This window comes from Mesocricetus auratus, unplaced genomic scaffold, assembly GCF_017639785.1.
Source record: "Mesocricetus auratus isolate SY011 unplaced genomic scaffold, BCM_Maur_2.0 Super-Scaffold_6730, whole genome shotgun sequence".
In the NCBI taxonomy this organism is placed as follows: domain Eukaryota; kingdom Metazoa; phylum Chordata; class Mammalia; order Rodentia; family Cricetidae; genus Mesocricetus; species Mesocricetus auratus.
The window spans coordinates 1,303,208-1,328,163 of record NW_024429184.1 but is presented as its reverse complement, the minus strand read 5'-3'; the positions used below and the strand labels follow the sequence as shown (position 1 = coordinate 1,328,163).

The 24,956-nt window shown below is 42.5% G+C and overlaps 2 protein-coding genes across 7 annotated transcripts in view; one reads left to right on the top strand and one right to left on the bottom strand.

The window, feature by feature from the left end:
- The window catches only part of Ecpas (Ecm29 proteasome adaptor and scaffold), a 114,073-nt gene extending 99,088 nt beyond the window's left edge, over nucleotides 1-14,985 (bottom strand). Inside the window, exons 1-2 of one of the 6 annotated variants that reach the window (XM_040737890.1) lie at nucleotides 14,646-14,661; nucleotides 7,045-7,148 (exon numbers count right to left, since the gene is read on the bottom strand). In XM_040737890.1, the coding sequence (XP_040593824.1) occupies nucleotides 7,045-7,066 (22 nt within the window). In that variant the 5' untranslated portion in view covers nucleotides 7,067-7,148; nucleotides 14,646-14,661. Of the gene's footprint in view, nucleotides 1-4,916; nucleotides 5,017-5,153; nucleotides 5,223-7,044; nucleotides 7,149-13,844; nucleotides 14,130-14,645 lie in introns of those variants that run through there. The other 5 variants (XM_040737886.1, XM_040737892.1, XM_040737881.1 and 2 more) reach the window with 5 other exon arrangements.
- A 1,207-nt stretch (nucleotides 14,986-16,192) lies between these two features.
- Nucleotides 16,193-24,956, top strand: part of Znf483 (zinc finger protein 483) — a 51,614-nt gene continuing 42,850 nt past the window's right edge. Inside the window, exon 1 of the mRNA XM_040737860.1 lies at nucleotides 16,193-18,204. The gene's annotated coding sequence lies outside the window, so the exon portion shown is untranslated. The remainder of the gene's footprint in view (nucleotides 18,205-24,956) is intronic.

Here is a 24,956-nt window from a genome sequence, read left to right as displayed (position 1 = left end):
CAATTCAAAGGGTATTTTTAAAAAGTACTAGATAAAAGGCTGATTCTACCATTTCTACAAAGGACTGAGATTTGCAAAGGATGACCTTGAAGTTAAAAAAAGACAGAGAAATTGCCAGTATGTATCAAACCGATGCTGAAGAAAATCAGTTTATACAATAAGATTTTGAGCCTTGCCAAAAATGACAATAATTAAAAATACAATCTGGTACAAAAATAGACCAGTTGGAAAATACAGAAAATCCTTAAGAGATAAACATGTATAAGTCACCTGCTTTAAAACAAAGTTATGAATGAGTACATAAATGATTGTGATTTCGGTAAACTGCACTAAATCAATTGCACTGCAATAAAGGAAAACAAAAATAACTCCTACCTTATCACACAAAACATGGAAGATAAACTTCTGGTGAATGATAGATCTAACTATGAAAAGCTAGAGCTAGTCAGCGATGGAGCATGTGCTTAGCATGGACTGAAGACGACCCTGGTTCCATCCTTGAGACCACTCCCAACAACTCTAATATAGAAGATTAAGAAAATACAATTTCTACGGGAAAGAAAGAATTTTCATTGAAACAGAAAAGAGAGCCTTAAAATAGGAAGCTATTTGGTAAAGGAGTACGGGAAATGTGGCCTGTAAGCCAAGTAAAACCCTTTCCTCCCCAACTTGTTTTGTGGTCATGGTGTTTCTTAACAATAGAAACCCTAACTAACACAGGTACCTAGAAATGAATTTAACAAGTCAAAATTCTTTACTGAACTGTAACTTAATTCTAGAGACTAGAATAAACAAACTAGAAATATTCAAATTTCTGTATTAGATGGAACAAGTTAGCTAACTCTGTAATCAAAACGTCCAAGTCTCCACAACTTAAAGAAACTGACATTAACTTTCCATAACACTCAACAAAAGCTCTGTAGGAAGGCTCTGCTCAGGGCCAGCTGGTAGACCATCTCCAGCTGCAACACTGCTGCCTGAAATCCTATCCTCAACTCACCCTCTACTCAACAAACAGCTAAACAAATCTCATGCCTTACATGTCCACCATGTCATATCCCTAACCAAAAGGCCACTAAGCACCAAAATAATATAAACCCAATATTATAAAAACAGAATATTACACAACCAGTAGACAAGGAGTTCTTCATGAAAGTTGAAGAGATAATTATAAAATTAAGGTATAATATGAATAAAATATGTATGGAATATTAGCCAAAAATAACCAAAATTTCCCACAAAAGTGAATGGCCCTACTACATTTTAAGACTTATAAAGTTACTGTAATTAATAAAAGTATTTACAAAGGGACAAATCAACAGATTGAAATAGAGAATACAGCCGACAACCAGGAATACATGAATTACTATAAAAATCACTCCCAGGTAAAGTTAATAGCATGTATAAAATCAGGATATTTTAAGCTTGAAATGAAAATCAGAAACAAAAAATTGAAACAGCATATTCAAGCACAAAATATAAAATACAAACAAGATATAAAAAAATAATAGTTCTATAAAGTAAAAGGGGGAGGAGGAGTAAGTTATAAATAGCCAGTATGTTTTTAACTAAAAAAGAACTGAACATAAATACTTGAGAAACGTAAGCTAGGTATGGTGACTCATATCTGAAGGCTCCAGAGAGCTGTCACAAACCTGAGGCCAGTTGCAGTGAGTTCCAACCTAGCCTGGGCTGGAGTAACATGCTGTCCCAAAAGCCACAGACAATCAAGAAGGAAGAAAGAAAAGAAAGGCCAGCAGGCAGGCAGATAACTCTTCTTTTGTATATACAGCACTAAGCACAAGGACATATGCATAAAAACATCCATAGTCACAGGGTTAGTAAGTTTGAAAAATGGAACCTAAAAGTCACTGAAAAGATGGATGGATTAAATGTAGCAGGATCACACTGTGGTTTTAAAAAAAAGTCATATTTACGTGAACGGCAGTACTATATTTAAAGTTCAGATCCAAAACAAGTCAGAAAGAAGGGCGTACACCACAGGGTACTTGTACTTATAGAAAGTTTCTATACTATTCATGATATAAAAACCCCAGGGAGGAGTGACCATGTCTAGAATAGGGAAAAGAAAAAATATAAAAGGGGAAAGAAAAAAAGCAGTAACAGGAAATTTGAATTATCTCTGCAATATTTTCTTAAAGGATCTATAGCTAATAGAAAAAAGTCAAAACTTTATGGTAGGCAGGACAGACATGAGTCAATAAATACCAGTAAGGCACAGTGGCAGAGCATTTACCTAGCATGTACTCAGAGTCCATCCCCAAAAACAAACCAACTTGTCTTCAAATAGTTCTCCTTAATTTCTTCATAATAGTCTGACCTGAACTATTTTTGTTTTAAAGATATTACCTATACACCAAGATTTTGTTTATAAGTGTATAAAACGGGGAAGAAAATATGTCAGTGATGTTTCTTCCTAATTTTAAATATTCTTCAATAAAAATAATTTTTTATCTGAAAAGAGTACAGAGAATTTTTTAAAACTCCTGTTTCAAAGATAAGAAAAGAATTTTAATAACTTTTAAAGAATCTTAAATGTAAAAAATAAAATAATAGCATTTGGTTTAGGGGAAAGTACCAAAACCTTGAGAATAATCTTAAAACCCCCAAAGAAAACCAGTTTCTAGTTCAGCTCATGCCAACTATTACATCCATGTAAGAAAAAAAAAAAAAAAAAAGAATGGGAAAGGGATTCCTCTTAGGACAACCTTCTTGTTACAACACTCCTTGTAGCGTTTGAAGAAAAAAGGGGGGGGCATACTGCCTGCCATTTGTTTAACTCTACTAATTCCTTCAAGAGCATAAATGACTTTTTGTAAATCACAAAAAGAAAACAGCTATTTCTGGATGATAGGTTTCAATTTGTTCGTTTTTATACAATTTTCTAACTAACAAAGACACTCAGGTTTTATGAATATGAAAGTAAACTCGAGAATATAAATGGGAGCTGGAATGTATCTTAATGGCAGAGCACCTGCTTGCATGTGTAAAGCCTGAGTTTAATACTTAGCACAGAAAATAAAAGACAAAAAAAAAATGAAGTTGGGGTCTTAAGTAGAAGTTGAAATTGGAAAGGAAGCTGAAAATACCTAGATCATGTCCCTTCATACAACAAATCAATTAATATAAAGCTACATACTGTAATTATCTGCGTAACTGCCACAAAAATATGCCAGACTATAGGAGAATAATTCACAAATATTCTTCCCAACAGTATTTATTCTTTTTAATTTTATATGTAAGATGACCATGGTCTTTTGGGTCTCAGAAAAACATGATACATAATTTGCATTTAAGATGAAAAATTAAAACTGATACTCATTACGTAACTGGCTTGCCCAAGGTCACTAAATGAGACAGAGAAGCTGAACCCAAAGAGATGTCTACTCTCCAACATACAGTAAAATAAGTTATCTCCCTCCAAAGCACTATCCAAGTGGCTAAAAGTACTCAATTTATACATGAGATGAAAACATCTACAAAAACTATGTGATCAAGATTGCAAAATTATTAAGTAACAGTTCATCTCCAATCACAATGTTCCTTTCAGGATGCTAAATTACAGCTTGGTTTCAGCAGAGAAAGATGACAGCACAGATACTAAATCCTGAGACAAAGGTAGACATAAATTTGTACTTTGACCAGAGCTGGAGTCAAATATATCAGGGTAGGTCACTGACGCAACTTTCTTCAGGCACTCAGAATTGGGATTCAAGAGCCAAGCCTCACCTGACTAGTTGAAACCAGAAACACAAACAACAGATATGATACAGGTATCAAAGGAAGCCGGATAGAGGGATGGCATGAAGTCACAGAAAAGCTGGACGATCTCAACAATTTCTAGGCTGCAACTCCAAGACTCCCTTGAAATCTCTCCATTCCTTAAGTACTCTGATTCACTGTAAGTGCCAACATGGCTTAAGTCAGTTTACAACTTGATCCAAATGTAAATGAAGATCTTGAAAAGAAAACAAAAACATACCTCCACAGAGTACATTTAAAAACAAAATGCTTCCAATGTCATGTCTAATAAAAAACAAGTCCTTCCTAGGAGTAGGCCAATCAATTCACAATGAACATTCTCACCTACGTATGCCATCATTCCCCAAAAGCCGTCCAAACCCCAATTGTGTCTTACATACCTTGCTCTAGTCCAGACTGTCCTCAACTCCAGCTATCTGATTTCCACCTCCCGAGCACTAGAACCAAAGCGTGTGCCACCACATTCAGTTTTTCCCAGCCCAACTCTTCTGGCCAAGCAATCAGTCAGTACAGTGCGCTCTCCCTAACACACTAGGTCAATCCTCTATCTACATCTAAATCCATCCCACCTGAGGCCCAGCTCATATACTACATACTAACAAATATACCACTTCTATCCTGATTCTACGGGCTCCCTACGGGCCTTTTCTGGGTAGGATACTAAGTACAAAGACCAAGAAAATTCAAGGGGCATGAGAAAGACCCTGTGACCTAAAATTTACGTTCACAAACCATCATATGATCTCATTTAAGTGTCCTAACAACCCTAAGAGATGTACTTCAGAACCAACCAAAATCATCTATATGGTTATGGCAAAGAAAACTGCAGCTCTCTCTTGAGTAGCCCATGCCCACATTTAGAGCATCTCTCTATTACGCCTAATGCTTAAATGTAGTTAAAATCTCTTCTTAGTGAACTGCAATTCTGCTTCATCCTGACTCCTCTTGAAATTCTCTTCTGCGGCTACAGGAGATCCTGGAGCTATGTACGTCTCAGCTCCTCAGCAACTCCTCCCACTTGCATTTTCTATACTTCTTCTGCGATTATCACATTTTGCTACATAGTATATAACTGCCCAATCCTCCTTTCTCTAAGCCAGATCTGATCTGGTTCCATCCTATTACATACTTACTGTCTCCATCTTCTTCTTTCAGCTTAAGCTCAGAACCTATGACTGAGTCTCTTATCCCAACACTAAACTCGGTTCCTTTCAGAAAGCAGATGCTCAAATACTGGTTAAAGGGAAAAGAACAGAAATTCTTTATGTATCATAAAAGCTATTCAGAAGTTTGCGTATCTAATGTCTGAAATAGGAAAACAGGAAACTGGTAGTAATTAGGGTCAGCTGGGAAAGTGACAGGTTTAATACCATGACAAGAAAGTATTCCTCATTGTGTGGCAAAGCTGTCCTGATCCACGCCAGGAGTTACAGCAGTTTCTAAAACAAAGGGAAAAACAAAAAAGAAAGAAGGAAATGACAAAGGGACCAGTGAAATCACAGAAAATCAAGTGCCCCAAAGATAAGGCTGCCCTGTGACTTACCACATATTCAATAGTTTACCAGGAATATTTGGGGTAAAGAGAATAGTGAATGTAAAAGAGATAGATGGGCAGACGGACAGGTGGGTTGGTGGGTGGGTGGATGGGTGGGTGGATCTCATGTCAAGCTGAAATAGGCAGAACCAAGCATTTTCAGAGATGGGAACCTACATGCTAAGAAAAACAGAACTAAATTCTACAACTGGAAGTGTACTAGAAGATACTGCTCTAGGGCGGTTGACAGGGTTGGACCAGATGATCTGACCAGAGCCCTCATCAATTCCTAAGATTCGGTGAATAAGTGCCAGGCTCCTAACATACACACACTCTCAGGTTCACATGCAATTCCACCTCTCAAAAGGGCCTCTCCCCTAGAGCCAGAAGCTGGCAGGCAGCCAGTTAGAAATTAATTTTAGTAAATTAGTAAGCAGAAGGATTACTTTGGCTTATGAAAGCCAATTTGGTGGAGATACTACGTAAGAATTTAGGTTGCATAATAGTCTGATATAGGACAGTTAATATCCACCAAAAGCAATTAATTACTTGGAAGAAAAATGTTCATTTAGATGTGAAGAACTCTGAAATGTTCTGCTTTGCCTTGTTTTGTTTACTGAGGCAGGATCTCACACTATAACCCCACCTGGCCTGCATGCATTCACTATGTAGTACAGGATGGCCTCAAAGCTATGGTGATCCTCCAATGTCGGCCTCCTGAGTACAGGAATTACAGTACAGGCATGCACCACCATGTTCACTAAAAAGTCACAATGTAAGTCCTAGCATTTGTATTTTGACCTGCTTGTCTTCAATATATCATAAAAGCACTAATACATTTCTCACAGTTCCCAAAAAGTTAAAGAATCTAAGGTAGAGCAAGTAATGCCCTCACTTTGTTCTACCAAACAATTCTTCCAGTCCCCCAAGTCTCCATTTCTCCCTCCACACAGCAAAAATAAACCAAAATTTATTTTGAAGCTAACCTCTGTTTATAAAATATTCCAGCCCCCCAAACTCTACTTAAATGAATTAAGCATCATATACTGTAGTCAGCAGTATACACACTAAAAATTTATGAAATAAGTTAAATTAGTCTAAGAGTTATAGTACAAGCTAGGCACACAATACACTTTTAGAACTGATGCTACTAAACCCCAAGTAGTCACTGGATATTAAATTTATGATATGAGAAAATTACAATCTGAATTTATGGAGCTTCAAAGAACTATCAAGTATCATGAAGTCATGCTCTTGTGTAATTGACATCAAATAAAACAGCTTTAAAAAAATAATACTGCATATCAAAGTAGCAGAATCAGGAATAATCAATTACCTTGAAGATGCCTCCTATATTATTACCTCTTTTCAGAAGTAAAATAATTAATTCCATAATAATGTTCCTGAAACTGTAAAAAGCTTTTTTTGTATAGCAGATAATATTACTTGTAAACTGTCATCAGTGGTTTCTGTCTGTGCACACTGCTAGGTAGTATCTTCAAATTTTAGCTTTTTCTTCTTTATTGCTATTTTTTATATTTATCACCACAGAGAATAGAAATAGGCAATACAAACTAACATGAACTTCACTGGTTCTCTCAGGTAACTAGGAAAGGAAAAAGGGGAAAAAAGTGAAGATCTTAGGGGGAAATTGCTACCTAATAATCTATGCATTTTTAAATGCTACTATAAAAATGCACATATCCTCAGGAACTAAATCTACTAACCTCTACAATCAATGTGATACATGGTTTATCCAATCTTGACAAAAATCCTCTGGATCACCAATGGTATGTTCATCCACTCGTACATATGCAATTGTATAAAGAATCTATTATTTAGAACACCAAAAAAAATACAATTAAAGACTTAAACACATAGCTACCATTTTAAGAAAAATAAGCACTTTTCATTTCTTGCTAACATCTCTGATGCCCTTCTTTGTGAATCAGAATAAGGAAAAATACAGTGATTACCCAACTTGGGGAAGAGCATGTCCGTAAGCAGAATCTGAGCCTATATTAAGTTTCACAAGATACACTGATAACACTGACTAAAGGTTTTAAAACTCCAGTACCAATACAACATGTATTTTATCATATAAGTATGTGTATATCATAAACATATTAAAACCTTGCATTGAAGCTAAAGGAAGTATCTCAGTTACACGGTACTTTATAAGAGTGTTAGCCAGTATGATAAGTGAAAAATAAAAATGCTTAAGCACTTAGGAAACTGAAGCAAGAGGATCAAGAGTTTCAAGTTAGCATGGGCTACATAGTGAGACTCTGTCTCAAAAACTCAGCGAGGAAAAACAGTTAATGCTGATAACTCTAGTAACTCATGACTTTTCCCAGCACTCCTCATCTCCTTCAATCATGTCATCTCAACCCTCTCTACATATTCACAGGCTCCAAAGAGATGTCTTCGGGACAACCTGCCCATCCCACGCATCATCCCCGCCTCTTCAAAGCTTTACAATCAAATTTCCCACATACATGCAACCCATGAACCCAATATTATTAAGTTTTTAACATGCATCATGCATCACCTCTTCCCATTTTAAAACCCTCTAAGTTGGTTTTGTTCTGATCCCATTTTACAAATGGGGAAAGCAAGGCCCAAAGGTAGGCAGTTTTGTGATCAAGGATACATTAACCAAAAAGTGATAAAGCGATGAATTTGAAACCAGCTTTGACTCTAATTTCAGAAGCACTGGCCACCACTCAAAACATTCTCTTTAAACTATTCAACAAAGATGCCTCAGTCACTCATTCACTTATTAGTTAAATAAAATCTTGTTTTCATTTCTATCCATTTCCAATTCTCTAAGTATGTCTAAAAGCTACTCTCCGTCCTATTTCCCTAGCCTACAATCTCCAGTTAGATTCTTGGAGTCATCCCCCTTGAATAATCCTTGTCTATATAATAAACCAATCATTTCTATGTATTTTAGGGCTCAATATTAATATTATCTCCTTGCCAAATCCATTTCCATTGTCTCAATTCAGACCCTGCATTTCTTTAGCTACTGTGATCCCCTCCTAGTGAATCTTGTGCTCTTGGTCTCTGGGTTCTTAGAACCACTTTCAGCACTGCCATCTGTCACCCTTATAAAACAGATCTTCTCATGCTGCAAAGCACCCCTTTAGGAACTCCTCTCTGCTGGTTCTCTACTGCTATAGAACAAAGTTCAAACTCTTTATGTTGGCATTTCTAAACCTCACCCATCCTATCTTCCTAATGTTATCTGTTCTTGCCTTCCCCCATACCAAAAACAGTAAATTTTGAGACTTTTATACAGAGCACTTTCACATGTAACAATCTTGACGACACCATGAGTATTTGTCATCACCCCATTTTATGAGAAGGAAACTCAGGAAAGTAATTTATTCTAGATCCCAAATCTTAAAGGCACTATAGAGCAAGTCTCAGACTACCAAGTTTATTTCCTTTCCTAGTTCTTTACACAGACACTGTAAAAATACCTTCATTCCTCTCATATGATGTACTTATTTAGCCTTTTCCTACTTAGCCTTATTCTACTTCCATGTCTCAAATTAAGCTATTATTCCTTAGACCCTAGAACGCTATACTCATTCCTTGAGGTTACCAAAGACCCAAATTAAACATTTTTCATATCATGCTTCATAACAGCTATTTATATTGACACATAAATCTGTGTCAAATTATAAGCATTATGAGGACAAGACCATAAATTACTTCCTCTATCTTAAAAGTCTGCTTACTGAGTTGGAAAATATATGATTAAAACATGCCATACAAGATAGCAAGCACCAAAGCAGAGTCTTGGCCAGGGCTAAGAGGAGAAATAAACTGGATTAAACCATCTAAGCATACTGGCAACTGCCTACAGTTTTAACATCTATCTTCTGAACAAGACCAGTATCCCCATGTCATCTATTGGCATTGGTCTTTATTAAAATCATTGTTTACTGAAAACATAATTCAAAAAGAATAGGGTAGAAATAAAATTTGGAATAGAATGAGAGAGAAATCCTGTCGTCATTTTCCATTTTAACTTCCTATTTGTTTAAGCAACCAAAATTTAATGATACAGGCTTGACAGCCTTCTACAAAGATCAGTTTAGCAGTCTATATGCTTGTCATTACAATGATCAACTTTGAAGAACTATGTCAGTATGCCCAAATAACTGAGTTACATACCAGCTTGCCACATACCATCCTAAAAGAGGCACTCTCAGAAGATTGCTAGAATGTTGATTATCTGACTACCTATACCAATAAGGTTTCACACAGCTATGTCTAATGATGAAATTGAACAGCGTAAGCTTCAAGAGTTGTCTGTAACCCAACAAAACATCAAGTTTGAATGCCACCTTACAAAGTCAACAACAGGGAACCACTAAGTAGCTGACCAAGCAGAAACTCTTGAAACCTGTCTTCCTTCCGTCATAAGCGCCTCTATCAGCTTCTGAAACACTGTTACAGTCCAGCTTTTCCATGAAACAATAAAGGATAATGTTAGAATAAAAATTAGCCATCTGCCCTCTATTTAATTTCATTCCATTTGTAAATATTAACATAAATACAAAGAAAACCAGACCATGAACATAAGTAATTACAAACTAGGTCTAAGCAACACTTTTAACAATATGAATTAATTAATCATTTTCCAAATTCTATTCAAAAATCTAGTACATACTGCTCAACAGCAAACCTCTGCCACAAGGCTAGGAGCTTATTCAGTAGCAGAACCCTTCCTTAGCACGCAAATTCTGGTGCTAATCCCTATATGAGAGAATAAAAGAAAAAAAACATTAAAAATATAGCTACTTCTTTCTATAATTGTAGAAGTTAAGAGCTGACAGAGCAAAACTGACTTTTTTTTAAGTCAAAGCATCTAAGTTCAAGTCCTAACTGTGCTCTAGGATAACTTCACCACCTGGTTGACAGTACCAAATTCACAGAGTTATTCTGAGGAGTCACTAAGTTATATACACTCTCAAAAAACACTGGTTTTTACTAGTATTCTGTTATAACCACCAGGGATTCAAAGTAAAAATTACATAAGATTTATATTTTTTAAAAAGAACATAAACTCTTAACAAAACTGAAGATTATCTTGCCTTCCTACCTGTTGCTCATTTATACTTTCAAGGGCATACTATTCAATCAGCCAATAAATCAAAGGCTGGGCATGACAGTGCATGCCTGTACTCTTAGAAGGATCCAACAGTTTGAGGCCAGCTATACACCCAGACTCTGTCTGGGGGGAGGGTAGAAGGGAGAAAGGAATGAGGAACGTAAAGACAACGGTCAGTTTTGCTGCTGAGGAGTAGTGTATTGTGGCAATGTAATTTAAAGTGGCTGCTTACATGAAAGATGGGCAACTTAATGCCACTCAACAGTACACCACCAAAAGTAGAACCTAGGTGGCGAGTATATAAATATTCACTTTCAGTTTTTCTGTATGTTGAGCTTCATAATAAAACAGTAGGGTAAAAAGCAATGTTGCCATCCAGAGGAATGCTTCTATTATCATCATCTATGCAGAAATGATAGTAAGCCAGACATAGTGGTTAACAGCCTGTGGTTAGTTGTAGCACTCAGGAGGCTGAGGCAGGAGGATTACAGGAGCCCAAGAGTTGGAGACCAGAATATGTAACATAACAAAACCAATCACAAAAACAGTAAAATACTACCAGATGTTCAGAGAATTAGTTCCTTTTTCTTGGAACCCTCAAGGCACCTTTACCATTCATCGCCTCTTACTACAGCCATACAGAAACAAAAGATGCTTCCCTGTGAGTGCAGGTGTGTGGCAGGGTTTGCTGTCTACTTCAGGCTGGTCTCAAACTGGAGCTCCTCTTGCTTCAGCTTCACAACTGCTTGGAATTACCAAAATGCGCCACCATGTCAAGATCCTCATTTGAAATTTCTTAACCTGCACTTACATACACAGCGGTCTTGGGTTATTCCAAATGTCAAGTCTTTAATCTCTCCTATTATTTGATAATCTGACCAAAGAAAACAGAACTAGAATGTGAACTATCTGTTCCTAACTTTAACATTTACTATCAAGCGCCTGATATCCAAGTACAAACTGCAGAGACACAAACACTTGAGCGGCTTCAAACGCTGTCTAATCCTTCATCTCATCTTCGTTCCTATTCCTACCAGTAACTGGGATTTTAATGTACTTAATGTTACAACAGAAACTCAAACACCATGAGGCGTGTCAATTTTAAAATATATATTATTTTATATATAAAACCAGAGCACCTCCCATCCCTTAGAATGGTCACTCATGACAGTACGAAAATAATAATTACTGACAATGATGTGGAAACGTGGAACCCTTTATGCAGTGTTGGTGGGAATGTAAGACAGCATGGCCACGGGCAAGAAGACAGACGGCAGGTTGGGAGTGGAACCAGTGACGGAGCACTTGCCTAACACACACAAGGCAAGGCCCTGGTTTCGATTCCCAGCACCAAAAAAAAAAAAAAAAAAAAAAAAAAGAAGGCAGTTCCTCAAAAGTTAAGGGTACATTCCCAAAAGAATTGAAAGTAGGACCACAGCAGCATTATTCATAGTAACTAACATTTGGAAGCAACTTGTCCACAGATGAATAGATAAGAGAGTGTATTACATACAAGGGTGCGTTACTCAATCTTAGAAAGAAAATCGTGACAGATGTTACAGCATGGATGAGCTTTGACGACATCAGGCTCAATGAAGTAAAACAAAGACAAGCACAGTGTTTAGTCATTTAAACGTGTTAACTTGTGACGTTCGGGGACAAAAATCATGCAAGTGGCTGCCAGAGGGTTCCAGGAGGAGGGAATGAGGAGCTGTTTAGTAGATACAGGATTTCAGTTTTGCAAGGTGAAGGAGTCCTGAAGATGGATGGTGGTGGATTGCACAACAGAGATGCACATAATGACGCTGAACCACACAACCGAAGATGGCTAGGATGACCATTTGCGTGATGAGTATCTTACCGCATTAAAATACTGAAAAATAAATGTGAGGAACCGATCTCTTCAAAATGCCAAGTGGTGATTCCACGGGGACGCACAGGCAAGCACTCAACATCGTGGCCCCTAGTCCACAGCTACCTCTCTCTCTCCAAGCCCTGAGACCTTCCTTCCTCGCCTTGGTCCCCTCAGTCTTCCTTTCTTCCCAGGCCATAGCAAACGCTTTACTTCCGCTTCCAAAAGAGCCACCAATACTCCTGCTCCACCAGTTCTGAGTCAGGCAGCCAGGAACTCGATCCCTCCAAGCCTGCCTCCTCTTTAAAACCAGAATAATTCCTACCTGCCTGCCTGCCACACGACGCTGTTAGGAGGGCCCAAGTGAGATCACATTCATAAAAGCAGCTTTCAACTGCCAAGCACCCAAGGAACATAAAACTACGTCTAACGACTTTCATAAGGCGACTGAGACGCTTTCAATAACGTAAGCTTCACAAACATTAGCGTCACAACACCTCACCCAGGCTCGCTCGCATTTAAAACAGACATCACCCCCCCCCCCCCCCAAATAATACCTTTCTTCTGCAGTCTTCAGCTGAAGGGCAACAAGAGGGGAGGCGGGGAGGTGTGCTCCAAAATACCGTAAAGCGTCTGAACTCACCGTAACCCAAAGCGCAACAAATTCCTCTACATTTCCCACGAAATTAAATATTTATGACACCACCACCCCCTCCCCAGAGCAGGCCTACAACACCCGGGAACTACACTTCCCACAAAGCATAGAGTGGAACACTGGGCAGCACCCTGGGCGGCCTGGAAGGAAGGGTGAACCACCGTGGCTCCCGGCGAGCCTGGATCATCGGTCGTCCCCCCCCCCCCCCGGAAAAATCGCAACGCTTGGCACAGAGTGCGACCGCCTCTCCTTTCTGACAGCTCTGTCACCTCGCGGGGGTTTTATTTATTTATTTATGTATGACTGCCACTCGCAGCGGCACGACCCGTCTTTTCCTGCTTCAACCCGGGAGTCCTCTCTCCAAAACCGTGACCTTCCTGCCGGTTCCTTCTCCCCTTCCCAAAAGCTCCACGTCCGCAACTCGCCCTTCAGTCAGATTCAGGGGACGGACATGGGGGTGGGGGGTGGGGGGTTCGGGTCAGACGGGACGAGCGGACGCCGCACCGTCCGACCCTGGGGCGAAAGGCAGCAAGTCAGGGCCACCCCACCCCACCCCCGCCCGCCCGCCCGCCCCCAAACCCCGGGCCGAAGCGGATTTCCAGCTGCCCGGAGCTCTGGTTTCAATTTCACGACGTGACAGTGCAAACCTGCGGCCTACAAGCGGCGGCGGCGGCGGCTCGCCCGCTCGCTAGCTCGCCCGTTCGCCCGCCCGCCCGCCAGCCAGCCAGCCCGCCAGGCCCCAGCGCCTCAGGGCCCCCCTCACGCCGAGGCCGCCGCTCGCCCGCTCGCCCGGCCCCGCGCCCCGCGAGCCTCCAGGGTCCCGCGGGGCCCGGCTCTGCGTGGAGCCGGTTTTATCCCCCGCTCGCGGCCGCAGGCTCCGCGCCGCACTTACTCAGCTCGTCCTGGGAGGCGGAGGCGGCGGCCGCAGCCATGTTGCGCCCGGGAGCGAGCGAGCGAGCGAGCAAGGGAGGGAGGGGAGGAGTGGAGAGCGAGCGAGCGAGGGAGGGGCGGACGGGCGGGCGGACGGCGAGGGGGGCTCGCGGCCGTCGCCGCGCCGCGCCGTGCCGCAGGGGCCCCGGGGCCGCCTCGGGTCCCTCACGCGGGCCGCGCTGCGCCCTCGAGGCCCGCCCGCTCGCCGGCGTCCTCCGCGCAGCGAGCGTCGCTCCCGCCGCGCCGCCCCGCGCCGCGCGAGCTCGCGACTCGGGCGCTCGCCCTCAGCCTCGCGCCTCTTGAGGAGCCGCTGCCGCCCCGCGCGGCCCGAGTGACCGCGCGGCGGCTCGGTGCCCGGCTGGCTCGCCTCACGCCGGCTCTTATATTTAGAAAGAGCTGAGCCATCCTTCTCCCCTACACACACACACACACACACACACACACACACACACACACACACACACACACACACCGTCACCCCCTCCTTCTCTTATATTTAGAAAGAGCTGAGCCATCCTTCTCCCCCCTACACACACACACACACACACACACACACCGTCACCCCCTCCTTCTCCTCTCCTCCTCTCTCCGGCCCCCGCCCGCGCTCGCCCGCGCTCGCCCGCTCGCTCGCGCCGCGTCCTGCCCACCTGCCGCCGCCGAGCTTTTCCCCGCGCGGCGCGGAGGAGACGCGGGAGGCCGCCCCCCGCCTCAGCCTCTCTTTTTTTTTTCCGCCCCCCTCAGCCGCAGGCGCGCGGCCTCTGACCTGAGTCCGAACCGGTCTCCATAGCCCGGGATGCTGCCGCTCGGCCGCCGCGGCTCAGCGAAGCGGGTAGGGCGGGCCGGGGCGGGGGGGCACCCTGAGGCGCCGGGGAGTGGGGAGGGGGGAGATAGAGGCGCGCGCGGGCCCCGGCTCCGGCGTTGAGAGGGGCGCGGGCTGTCACGTCGGCCTGGCCCGCCCGAGCCGAGGGAGCACGCGCCCGGGGCAGAGGAAGAGACGTGGACTCAGGGGGGAAAAGTCGAGCGAGCCGCGAGGCTCGGGCCGGCGGAGGAAGCCCCGCCCTGCGCCTCGCGCCCAACTTCGCCGCCGCCGCCGCCGCGCTGACTCAAGGACTCAAGGCCTCAGGAGCAGCCCCGAACTTTGAGCACAGAGGCGACCGGCACCGAGGGCTCCAACCCTGAAGGAGACACCTCCCCACCCCCCACCCCCAACCCCCCCCAACGCCGCGGGTGGCTGGCTGCGAGCCAGGGCGGGACCGGGAACCACACGGTAGCTGAGAAAGTTCCAGTGTGAGCTACCAACGCTTGGTTTACATTGCTTCCGAGCCTGAGTTGGGCTTAGCCGAGGGAAGGGGGGAATATGCCCAAGGAAGCCTTAGTTTGTCCACGAGCCCCCCCCCAGTACAGTTGTCAAGTGGAATTCCAATTGTGGGATTACTTGATGGCTCCACTGTCAGAAATTAGGTGCCAGATCAATATACCTTTCTTAGAAGGAAGAAAAAAATATATACATATACATATGTATATGTATATATATGTATATGTATATCATGCATTCCCCAAAAATGGAATCCCTGGGGCCTAAATAACGCCTTGAAATTTGAGTACACGTTGTTCCGCACGTGCCACAGGCAAGTACAAGACGGTAACCAAGACTTTTAACAGTATTACTCCCTGTATGTATTTGACATTTACAAAGAAATTTACCTTATCTTTGTGAAGAAGTCAAATGATTTGGAATATCGTGAAAAAAAAAAAACAATCGTAGTCCTCCCTCCTAGTTCAGCCACTTCATCTATGTCACGCCCCCCGAAAGAAAGAAAAATCAAGGTAGCGCTGCCTTGGTGCTTCGGGACCTGGTGTCTACACACATTCACCGCCCGCCGCGTGCATAGCATGGTTGAGATTGGTAGGGCTTGGGTATGAAGTCCCCTGGAGCTTGGTTTGCCGAGAGACTGGGACAATTAATTGGGTTCTGGGGGTCTGGCCCAACCAGCAGGTTAATAATGCTTTCACCCCTTCACTGACAGTGGAAAAAGCAGGGGGTGGGGCTAAGTGAAGGAAGTGTGTCACTAGAGGTGTGTCCTTAGGGACTGTGTGGCCACGGTCTCTTCCTGTCACTGCTCTCTCTCTCTCTCTCTCTCTCTCTCTCTCTCTCTCTCTCTCTCTCTCTGTCTCTCTCTGTCTCTCTCTGTCTCTCTCTCTCTGTCTCTCTCTCTCTCTGTCTCTCTCTCTCTGTCTCTGTCTCTCTCTGTCTCTGTCTCTCTCTGTCTCTCTGTCTCTGTCTCTCTCTCTCTGTGTCTCTGTCTCTGTCTCTCTCTCTCTCTCTCTCTCTCTCTCTCTCTCTCTCTCTCTCTCTCTCTCTCTCTCTCTCTCTCTCTCCCTGCTTCCTGTTTGCCTGCCCTGAGAGAAGCTGCCTTATTCGATGACCCCTCGCTCCCTGCTGTGATGCCCAGCCTCTCCTCCAGCGATGGAACAAAGCGGACCATAAACTAAACTTCTGAAACTGTCAGCCAAATACATATTATTAAATGGCCAGGTAACTGCCACGGTGACGAACACAAGTGGGATCAAAGTTCTAGGTAAATGTTTTCCAGCCTCCGTAAGCATTTTTCTGTGTTAATGCGATGAACTTTATATCACCCAACAATCATTTCTGTTAATGGCTTCAGAGTGTGGTAAATCACGGACTTCCGTCCTCTTCAGTCTCACCCTGCTATCCAGACGGATGTTGTGACTCCCTGACTCCAGCCTCTGCCTCTGGGGACACAAAACTGACTATAGATCTGTGCTACTGCACTGAGCCTCTGTCCTTTTCAGGTTTGTCATTTCTTCCCAAGTAAGTGTGCAATGTAGTATTTGTAAACAGTACTGAAGCGTAGCAATGTCTGTCTACTCCCGCCCGCTATGGCTTCATCTCACTCCCTGGAAAGAATCCTTGTCAGCCGTCAGATAACATAGAAACCTTCCCGTTTCTGTGCAGTATTAAAAGGCTCCAAATGTCCGGGAAGGCCGACTATTTGAATGTTCAAGAATGGCAAGGATAGGGCTAGAGACAATGTCTCAGTGTCTAAAAGCATGGTTGCTCTTCCAGAGGACCCTTGTTCAATTCCCAGATCCACGTGACACTTTCTGACCTCTGTGGGCGAGGCAGGCAGGTGCTGCGCCGACGTATGTGCAGACAAAGCATTTATAGACATCAGCTGGAAATAAAATCTCAAAAGGAACGGCGAGGCTAGCCCCCCTTAGTGTGACCATCTCTGAGCTCTTCGTGTTAGAGGCTACACACGCAGAGGCACACAGCTCCAGTCCTGGAGAGCTAGAGGCCTGTGGCTTAGGTTACAGAGGTGATTACTCGAGTCAAAGCGAGCTGCAGCTTTCAAAGCCGGAGGCTCCTTGCTAGAGCCTGAGGATCTCAGGTCAGAGGCTGTTGCTCCAGGCACAGAACCCAGCAGCTGGTGTTGCAGAGCCAAAGCTTCAATTATCAGGACTCTTCGGCTCTTAACCCTTGCCCACTATCTGGAGGTCTTCCATGGATATGGCCTGCAACTTCCTGAGTCAGCTCTAAACAGTGTCTTTCCTTGAGTCTCGCTGCAGTTTCCTGCTTTGGGCTGCTCTCTGCTTTCTCACTTCTGCTGGTTGCTTCCTCTGCCACTTCTGTCAGTGCCACCGCTGGGGCTGAACACCCTCCTGCTTGGTCTTCTCTCCACGCAAACGAGTTCAGCCCGCTCTACCTACAGTAAAGACCTCGTATGGGTAAATGAAAGGCCACTCCAGAGAGACTTTCATTGGGGCCTAATATATGCAGGAGTAGGGCACAGAAAACAAGCCTTCAGAATTGACCCCTACGCATACAAGAGCCTAACACGCAAAAGGGGGCGCGGCACGTGTAGGAGCAGCATCTGGCTCCACCAGTCACAGCTTCGCCTGTTCACCAATCCTGAGCCCGGTTTGTGTGTCAATTGCGAGCTTTTTGCTGAGTCACCAGGGAAAATGCTCACCCTTGTCCTAAGCAGGCATAGCAGCAAGATAGGAGGAGTCATAGATATGTTACTGAGAGTTATCATGATGGAAGTGAAGTCTCCAAGAGCTGGTACAAGCTGTCTAGGACAGACGGAAAACTAAAGTGAGGCCTCTTGAGCAGCCGTAGTCACAATAGTCCTCAAAACTGCAGTTGAATTTCCTGTTTCCATGCAATATTCACAGCAGCCAGGCCGCCGTGACAGCACTCCTGCTGTAGTCCCCTCAAAGGGACTGCTTGACTGACACTTCCTAGTCACAGCAGTCGGATCCATGGGAAGAGTCTGGCAGTTGCCCGTCAAATGGTGAGTAGTGCAGGCGTGACAGCTTTGATTATTTAAAAGGGAAAAACATCAAAGAGTATTTACATTAAAGACCCATCACGAGCCAGTACTTACCTCAGTGTTTAACAGTGTTCAACACCTAGTAAAAGTAGCCTGAAAGGGGCTTGAGTCTCCTGTGTCTGCCTCACAATGACTGGTTAGGGAAAGTGACTTTCCAGAATTTCAAGTGAATCTTTTCAGAGCCATCCCAAATAAAAACCGAATGTAAGTAAAAGACTAGTGAGTGAGGCAATTTTAGCCTTCAGACAAGATTAGTAACTTAGTCCATCATATGAAGAAATACCAGTATCCATGTGTGCAAATCACCTGCATGTGTATACACAGAGATCTTTGTGTTCTTATTACATATTATTATGTATTATAATTGTACCAGATAATACATTACTGATGGTAATCATAGCTACTAAAATACTAATTCTTCCTGGTGTTGAATTAAAGTATTGAATTCATATAATCCTCTCAACAGTTTCACAAAGTGGGGTTTATGTGGCATGGGGTGATTCAGGGATACAGTCACAGCACCACAGACTAGAAAGTAAATGATGAGTGGAGCCCTGAGTCCACATAGAGTGGACTAGAGCGTGCCTTCTGGTTTGGTTTCATATGGTTGAGTTATATTCTGCCATTTTGTGTTGTATTGAATCATGATGTTTTGTGTTGGGAATGGCCTCCAAGGCATGGTGCATATTAAACAGGCTTCTATCTCTGGCCTATGCTGTCAGTACCCCAAATCTGTTTTATTTTCCTTACTTGATTCGGAGTCTGACTGATTAGGTAACACTACAAGAGCACCTTGTCACAGGGCCACAAACTCAGCTCTATCATTCTGCTTTTATTTTTATTTTTTTATTTTTGTTTTTATAACCCAGGAGGAGCCTGGCCTTCACAGTTTTCTACCTCAGTCTCCCCAGAGCTGGGATCGCCTATGCTACTACACCTGCTCAAACCTGCATTCTTACCCACTACCACCGGAATGTACAGAACTATTTATTCTTTTAAATGCCTGCATGATAAGTATATCACAAAATGTATTTTTAAATTGTCCTTTGGGGCTGGGGAGATGGCTGAGTCAGTAAAGTGCTTGTTGTGCAAGCATGAGGACCTGAGTTCCATCCCCAGCACCTACATAAGAAGCCAGAAGGACAGCATGAGGATGTAATCTTCATCATTGCATAGGCAGAAACAGGAAGATCCTGTTTGCTGGCCAGCTAATCTACCAAAGCAATGAACTCCAAGTCCAGAGAGAGACCCTATCACAAAAAAAAAAAAAAAAAGAAAAACATCAGGTGCAGAATGATTGAGGAAGACGTCTGTCATTGAACTCTGGCTTCAGCATCCACACAAGTGTGCACATACTTTCACACACACTTGCATACACAAAAATGTCTTTTGTGAGCACTTAGGTTCTTAATAATTTTTACTATTTTGAGCAATGCTACCAGAAATTATTTATGTTTGTGGAATCATGTATTTCTATATTGGAGAAACACCTCTTAATTAAAAATGGTAGGACCTTAAAAACCACACACACACACACACACACAGTCATTCACTTCCTCATTACCTAATTTGATAACATCTAATTGTCCCTTTGATTATAGTCTCATGGTTTTCATTATAGAAATCAATGGCTCATAGTTAGACAGCAGCGAGGTATGGTTTGCCGTTGTAAAGCTGGAGAAGGATCATTGTAAAATCCTTAAAAGTAATCTCAGGCAAATCAATTTAAAGAAAGAACACACACACACTGGAGGTTAATCTTCCGCATATCTCTGCCTGGCTATGTTAAGAACACCTTCAGGTCACCCAGAAGCACTTTGTCCCAGAGCTCTGCGTCTTCCTGGTTGTCCTTACCCTGATCTGTCTACCCTTTGAAACACAGCCTGGTGCTCACTCCTGCTTCCCTTCTCATAGTGAAGCTAGACTCTTGTTATTCCCTCAGCCTGCTGTTCTCCCATAAAACTAATCACTTGAGGGGGGGAAAATTGCAAAGTCTGGTGGGAAGCGTTCTGTTCACTGTACAGGAGATCAGCTCCAGGGCTCACACACACTAGGCAAGCCATCTACCACTGAGCTACATCTTCATCCACCCCTTGTGGATGCTTTTTAGTCCCAGTCTTATCTGAACCATTTGATATGATCTTTTTCTAACCTCTGGTCTGATGATCTCTTACGGCATTTTCTGGTCCTTCCCCACGTGTCAGCCACTGCTGTGGTGCACATTTAGAATGGCACCCTCACTAAAGGCCAGTGAAAGACTCACTTTCATCTTGGCACTATTAGAACAGAAACCTTCAAGGATCAGGTCTTAGTGGGAGGTCTTACTTCACTGGGCACATTATCTCAAAGAAGATCCTGGGAATTCTGCCCCTTCCTTTCACACTCAACTTCTCTGCCACATTGGTATAAGCAGTCCCCTCTGCTCCATGTTCCCAACCATAATGTCCTGTCTCACCATAAGCCAGAAAACAACAGAGCCAACTGACCATTGCCTGAATCCTCTGAAACTTACCAAAAATCAACTTTCCTCTTCCAGTTGACTTATCGAACGTGTTTGGCACAGGAATTGAAACCTGACCAACAATGGCCTTTGATGTTTTCTCTTTCTGTCACTCCTTTAAAATTACTATTTGGGGACCTAGGACTATAATTCAGTGATAAATCATACACTTAGCCTGTGTATATCTTGGGTTTAATTTCCAACATGAGAAAAGAAATTAGTATTTCTTAGGTATCAGATGCAAACCACCACACATACCTTCTTTGCATTCCCCATTCTTTCGTCTTTACTAAATGACTTCTCTCTCTAGTCTCATGGACACCTCTAACTAGAAGTCCTACTGCGGGTCACACTCAACATGTTCCCAGCTAAGCTTAATCGACTTCCTTCCCAAACCTGTTTTGTGTCCCTCTGATTGTATACAATCAGCACTTGGTTAACCACCCCAAACCTCAGAGAGGAACAAATAATACCCCTTCTTCTTTGCCACTCTTCACTGTGCACAAGAAGACGCTAAATACTATCAGTTAGGATTTCTCTGGTTCTGACCACAGAAATCAACTCATGTAAGCATATCACAGTTTGTAGATAAGTATGGAAACAGTTCATAAAAACAAAAGATAATTAAACAACTGAATTTGTTGAAGAGGAGGCACCAGGAACTCTCAGTTCTGTGACAGGAAGTAGAAGAAGTTCCTCTCAAGGGAATAGTGACCCGAAGATTTATCAGTGACAAGGCCTTTGATTCTAGATAAACTGTAATAATTGAACCTTGATTACAATGCAAGGAAATCATAGATCAAAATTATATTGAATAAGATTTAAATAATCTCATTAATTGTCGATCTCAGTATCTGTGCTACTGGTGTTATGTTCAGGAAGCGGTCTCCTGTACCAATTCATTCAAGGGTACTTCCCACTTTCTCCTCTGAGAGATTCAGCGTGGCTGGATTGATGTTGAGGTCTCTGATCCATTTAGACTTAGGTTTTGTGTGTGGTGATAGATATGGATCTATCTGTTGTTTTTTACATGCCAGCATCCAGTTACTCCAGCACCATTTGTTGAAGATGCTTCCCCCCCCCCCATTGTATAGTTTTAGCTTCTTTGTCAGAGATCAGGTGGTCAAAGATGTGTGGGTTGGTATCAGGGTCTTTGATTAGATTTCAAATTGGCACCTGTCTGTTTTTGTGCCAATACCAAGCTGTTTTCAGGACTATAGCTCTATAATAGAGCTTGAAGTCAGGGATGATGATGCCTCCGGAAGTACCTTTATTGTATAGGGTTGCCTTGGCTATCCTGGGTCTTCTGTTTTTCCATATAAAGTTGAGGATTGTCCTTTAGAGGTCGGTGAAAAATTGTGCTGGTATTTTGATAGGGATTGCATTGAATCTGTAGATTGCTTTTGGTAAGATTGCCATTTTTACTACATTGATCCTACCTATCCAAGAGCATGGGAGATCTTTCCATTTTCTGGTATCTTTTTTAATTTCTTTCTTTAAAGACTCAAAGTTCTTATTATACAGGTCTTTCACCTGTTTGGTTAGAGTTACCCCAAGATATTTTATGGTATTTGTAGCTATTGTAAAGAGTAATGTTTCTCTGATTTCTTTCTCATCCCCTTTATTGCCTATATATGATAGGGCTGCTGATTTTTTTAAGTTAATTTGTATCTTGGCACTTTGCTGAAGGTGTTTAATCAGCTGTAGGAGTTTCCTGGTAGAATTATTTGGGTCGCTTACATAGACTATCATATTGTCTGTAAATAGTGAAAGTTCGACTTCTTCCTTTCCAATTTGTATCCCCTTGATTTCCCTTTGTTGTCTTATTGCTCTAGCTAGAACTTCAAGTACAATATTGAAGAGATATGGAGAGAGTGGACAGCCTTGTCTTGTTCCTGATTTTAGAGGAATTGCGTTGAGCTTCTCTCCATTTAGTTTGATGTTGGCTGTTGGTTTACTATATATTGCTTTTATTATGTTCAGGTATGTTCCTGTTATCCCTGATCTCTCTAGGACCTTTATCATGAAGGGGTGCTGGATTTTGTCAAAGGCTTTTTCAGCATCTAGTGAGATGATCATGTGGTTTTTCTTTCCCAGTTTGTTTATATGGTGGGTTACATTGATAGATTTTTCTAATGTTGGACCATCCCTGCATTCCTGGGATGAAGCCTACTTGATCATGGTGGATGATTTTTCTGATGTGTTCTTGAATCCGATTTGCTAATATTTTATTGAGTATTTTTGCATCGAGGGAAATTTGTCTATAGTTCTCTCTCTTAGTTGTGTGTTTGTGTGGCTTGGGTATCAAGGTAATTGTAGCCTAGTAAAAAGAGTTTGGCAGTGAGCCTCCTGCTTCTATTGTGTGGAATACTTTGAGGAGTATTGGAATTAGCTCTTCTTTGAATTTCTGGTAGAATTCTGCACTGAAACCATATGGGCCTGGGCTTTTTTTGGGTGGGAGACTTTTGATGGCTGCTTCTATTTCATTAAGGGTTATAGGTCTGTTTAGATTGTTTATCTGCTCTTGATTTAATTTTGGCAAGTGATATCTATCCAGGAAATTGTCCATTTCCTTTAAATTTTTGAATTTTGTGGAGTACAGATTTTCAAAGTATGCCCTGATGATTCTCTGGATTTCCTCAGTGTCCGTTGTTATGTCCCCCTTTTCATTTCTGATTTTGTGAATTAGCATGCTCTTTCTCTGTCTTTTGGTTAGTTTGGGCAGAGGTTTGTCTATTTTGTTGATTTTCTCAAAGAACCAACTCTTTGTTTCATTGATTCTTCTCAATGTTTTCCTGGTTTCTACTTGATTGACTTCAGCCCTCAATTTGATTATTTCCTGGCGTCTGCTCCTCGTGGGTGAGTTTGCTTATTTTTGTTCTAGAGCATTCAGCTGTGCTATTAATTCTCTAGTGTGGCTGTTCTCCAGTTTTTTCATGTGGGCACTTAGTGCTATGAACTTTCCTCTCAGCACTGCTTTCAAAGTGTCCCATAAGTTTGGGTATGTTATGTCTTCATTCTCATTCAATTCCAGGAAGTCTTTGATTTCTTTTTTTATTTCTTCCTTTACCCAGGGATGGTGCAATTGTGCATTGTTCAGTTTCCATGAGTTTGTAGGGTTTCTGCAATTTGTGTTATTGTTGAATTCTAATTTTAATGCATGGTGGTCTGATAAGATACAGGGGGTTATTCAAATTTTTTTGTATCTGTGGAGATTTGCTATGTTTCCTATTATGTGGTCAATTTTAGAGAAGGTTCCATGTGGCGCCGAAAAGAAGGTATATCCGTTTGTGTTTGGGTGGAATGTTCTATAGATGTCTGTTAAACCCAGTTGGGTCATAACTTCTATTAGTTCTTTTGGTTTTTTTTGTTGTTGTTGTTGTTGTTAAATTTCTGTCTGGAGGTCCTGTCTAGCCGTGAGAGTGGAGCGTTGAAGTCTCCTACTACTAGTGTGTGAGATTTTATGGGCAATTTGAGCTTCAGTAATGTTTCTGTCTGGCCACTGGGCAATCAGCATTCTATTAAACCAATATGAGTGACAGATCTTTATAGTGAATAAGAGCATTACCCCACATCAGTATACTGTGTGCACGTCTGGTGCCTGTGCAGGCCAGAAGTGGGCAGTGGGTCCCTGTAACTGAAATTACAGATGGTTGTGAGTTTTCCTAGGGGTGCTGGGAATCAATCAAAGTCCTCCACAAGAGCAGTCAGAGGTCTTAACCAGCCCTATATAGACGGTTCTATTGTGTACTGCTATCTTGTTAATCAGGGTTCTAGAAGTCATCCTTACCATCTTCATCTCCCTTACACTGGCCTTGGCCTCTCAATATCTCTTGTGTTTATGTAAGTCCCTTTGATTGTATAGCCTCTCTCGAAACTCAAGGTCATTTGTCCCTGCACCCCTCTATCTATCTGTTCACTGTTATTGAAACAGATTCTTAGCATGTCTATTTCCATTCATTTATTCCCCCCACTTGGTGTACCATTTTGGACACCAACCAGCTCCCAAATTATGACTCAGAGACTTACTGTTAGTTTTGAATGCTCAGCCTGACCACAGCTCTTACTTTAATCTGTTTCTCTTTATCTACATTTTGCTTTGGGGATTTTTAACCATTCTTTCTTTCTATATATCTTACTTCCCTGCTGACTCCATGTCTGACTGGTAACTGCCTGGCTTCTGACTCTGGGCACATCCCTCCCTTTCTCCCTC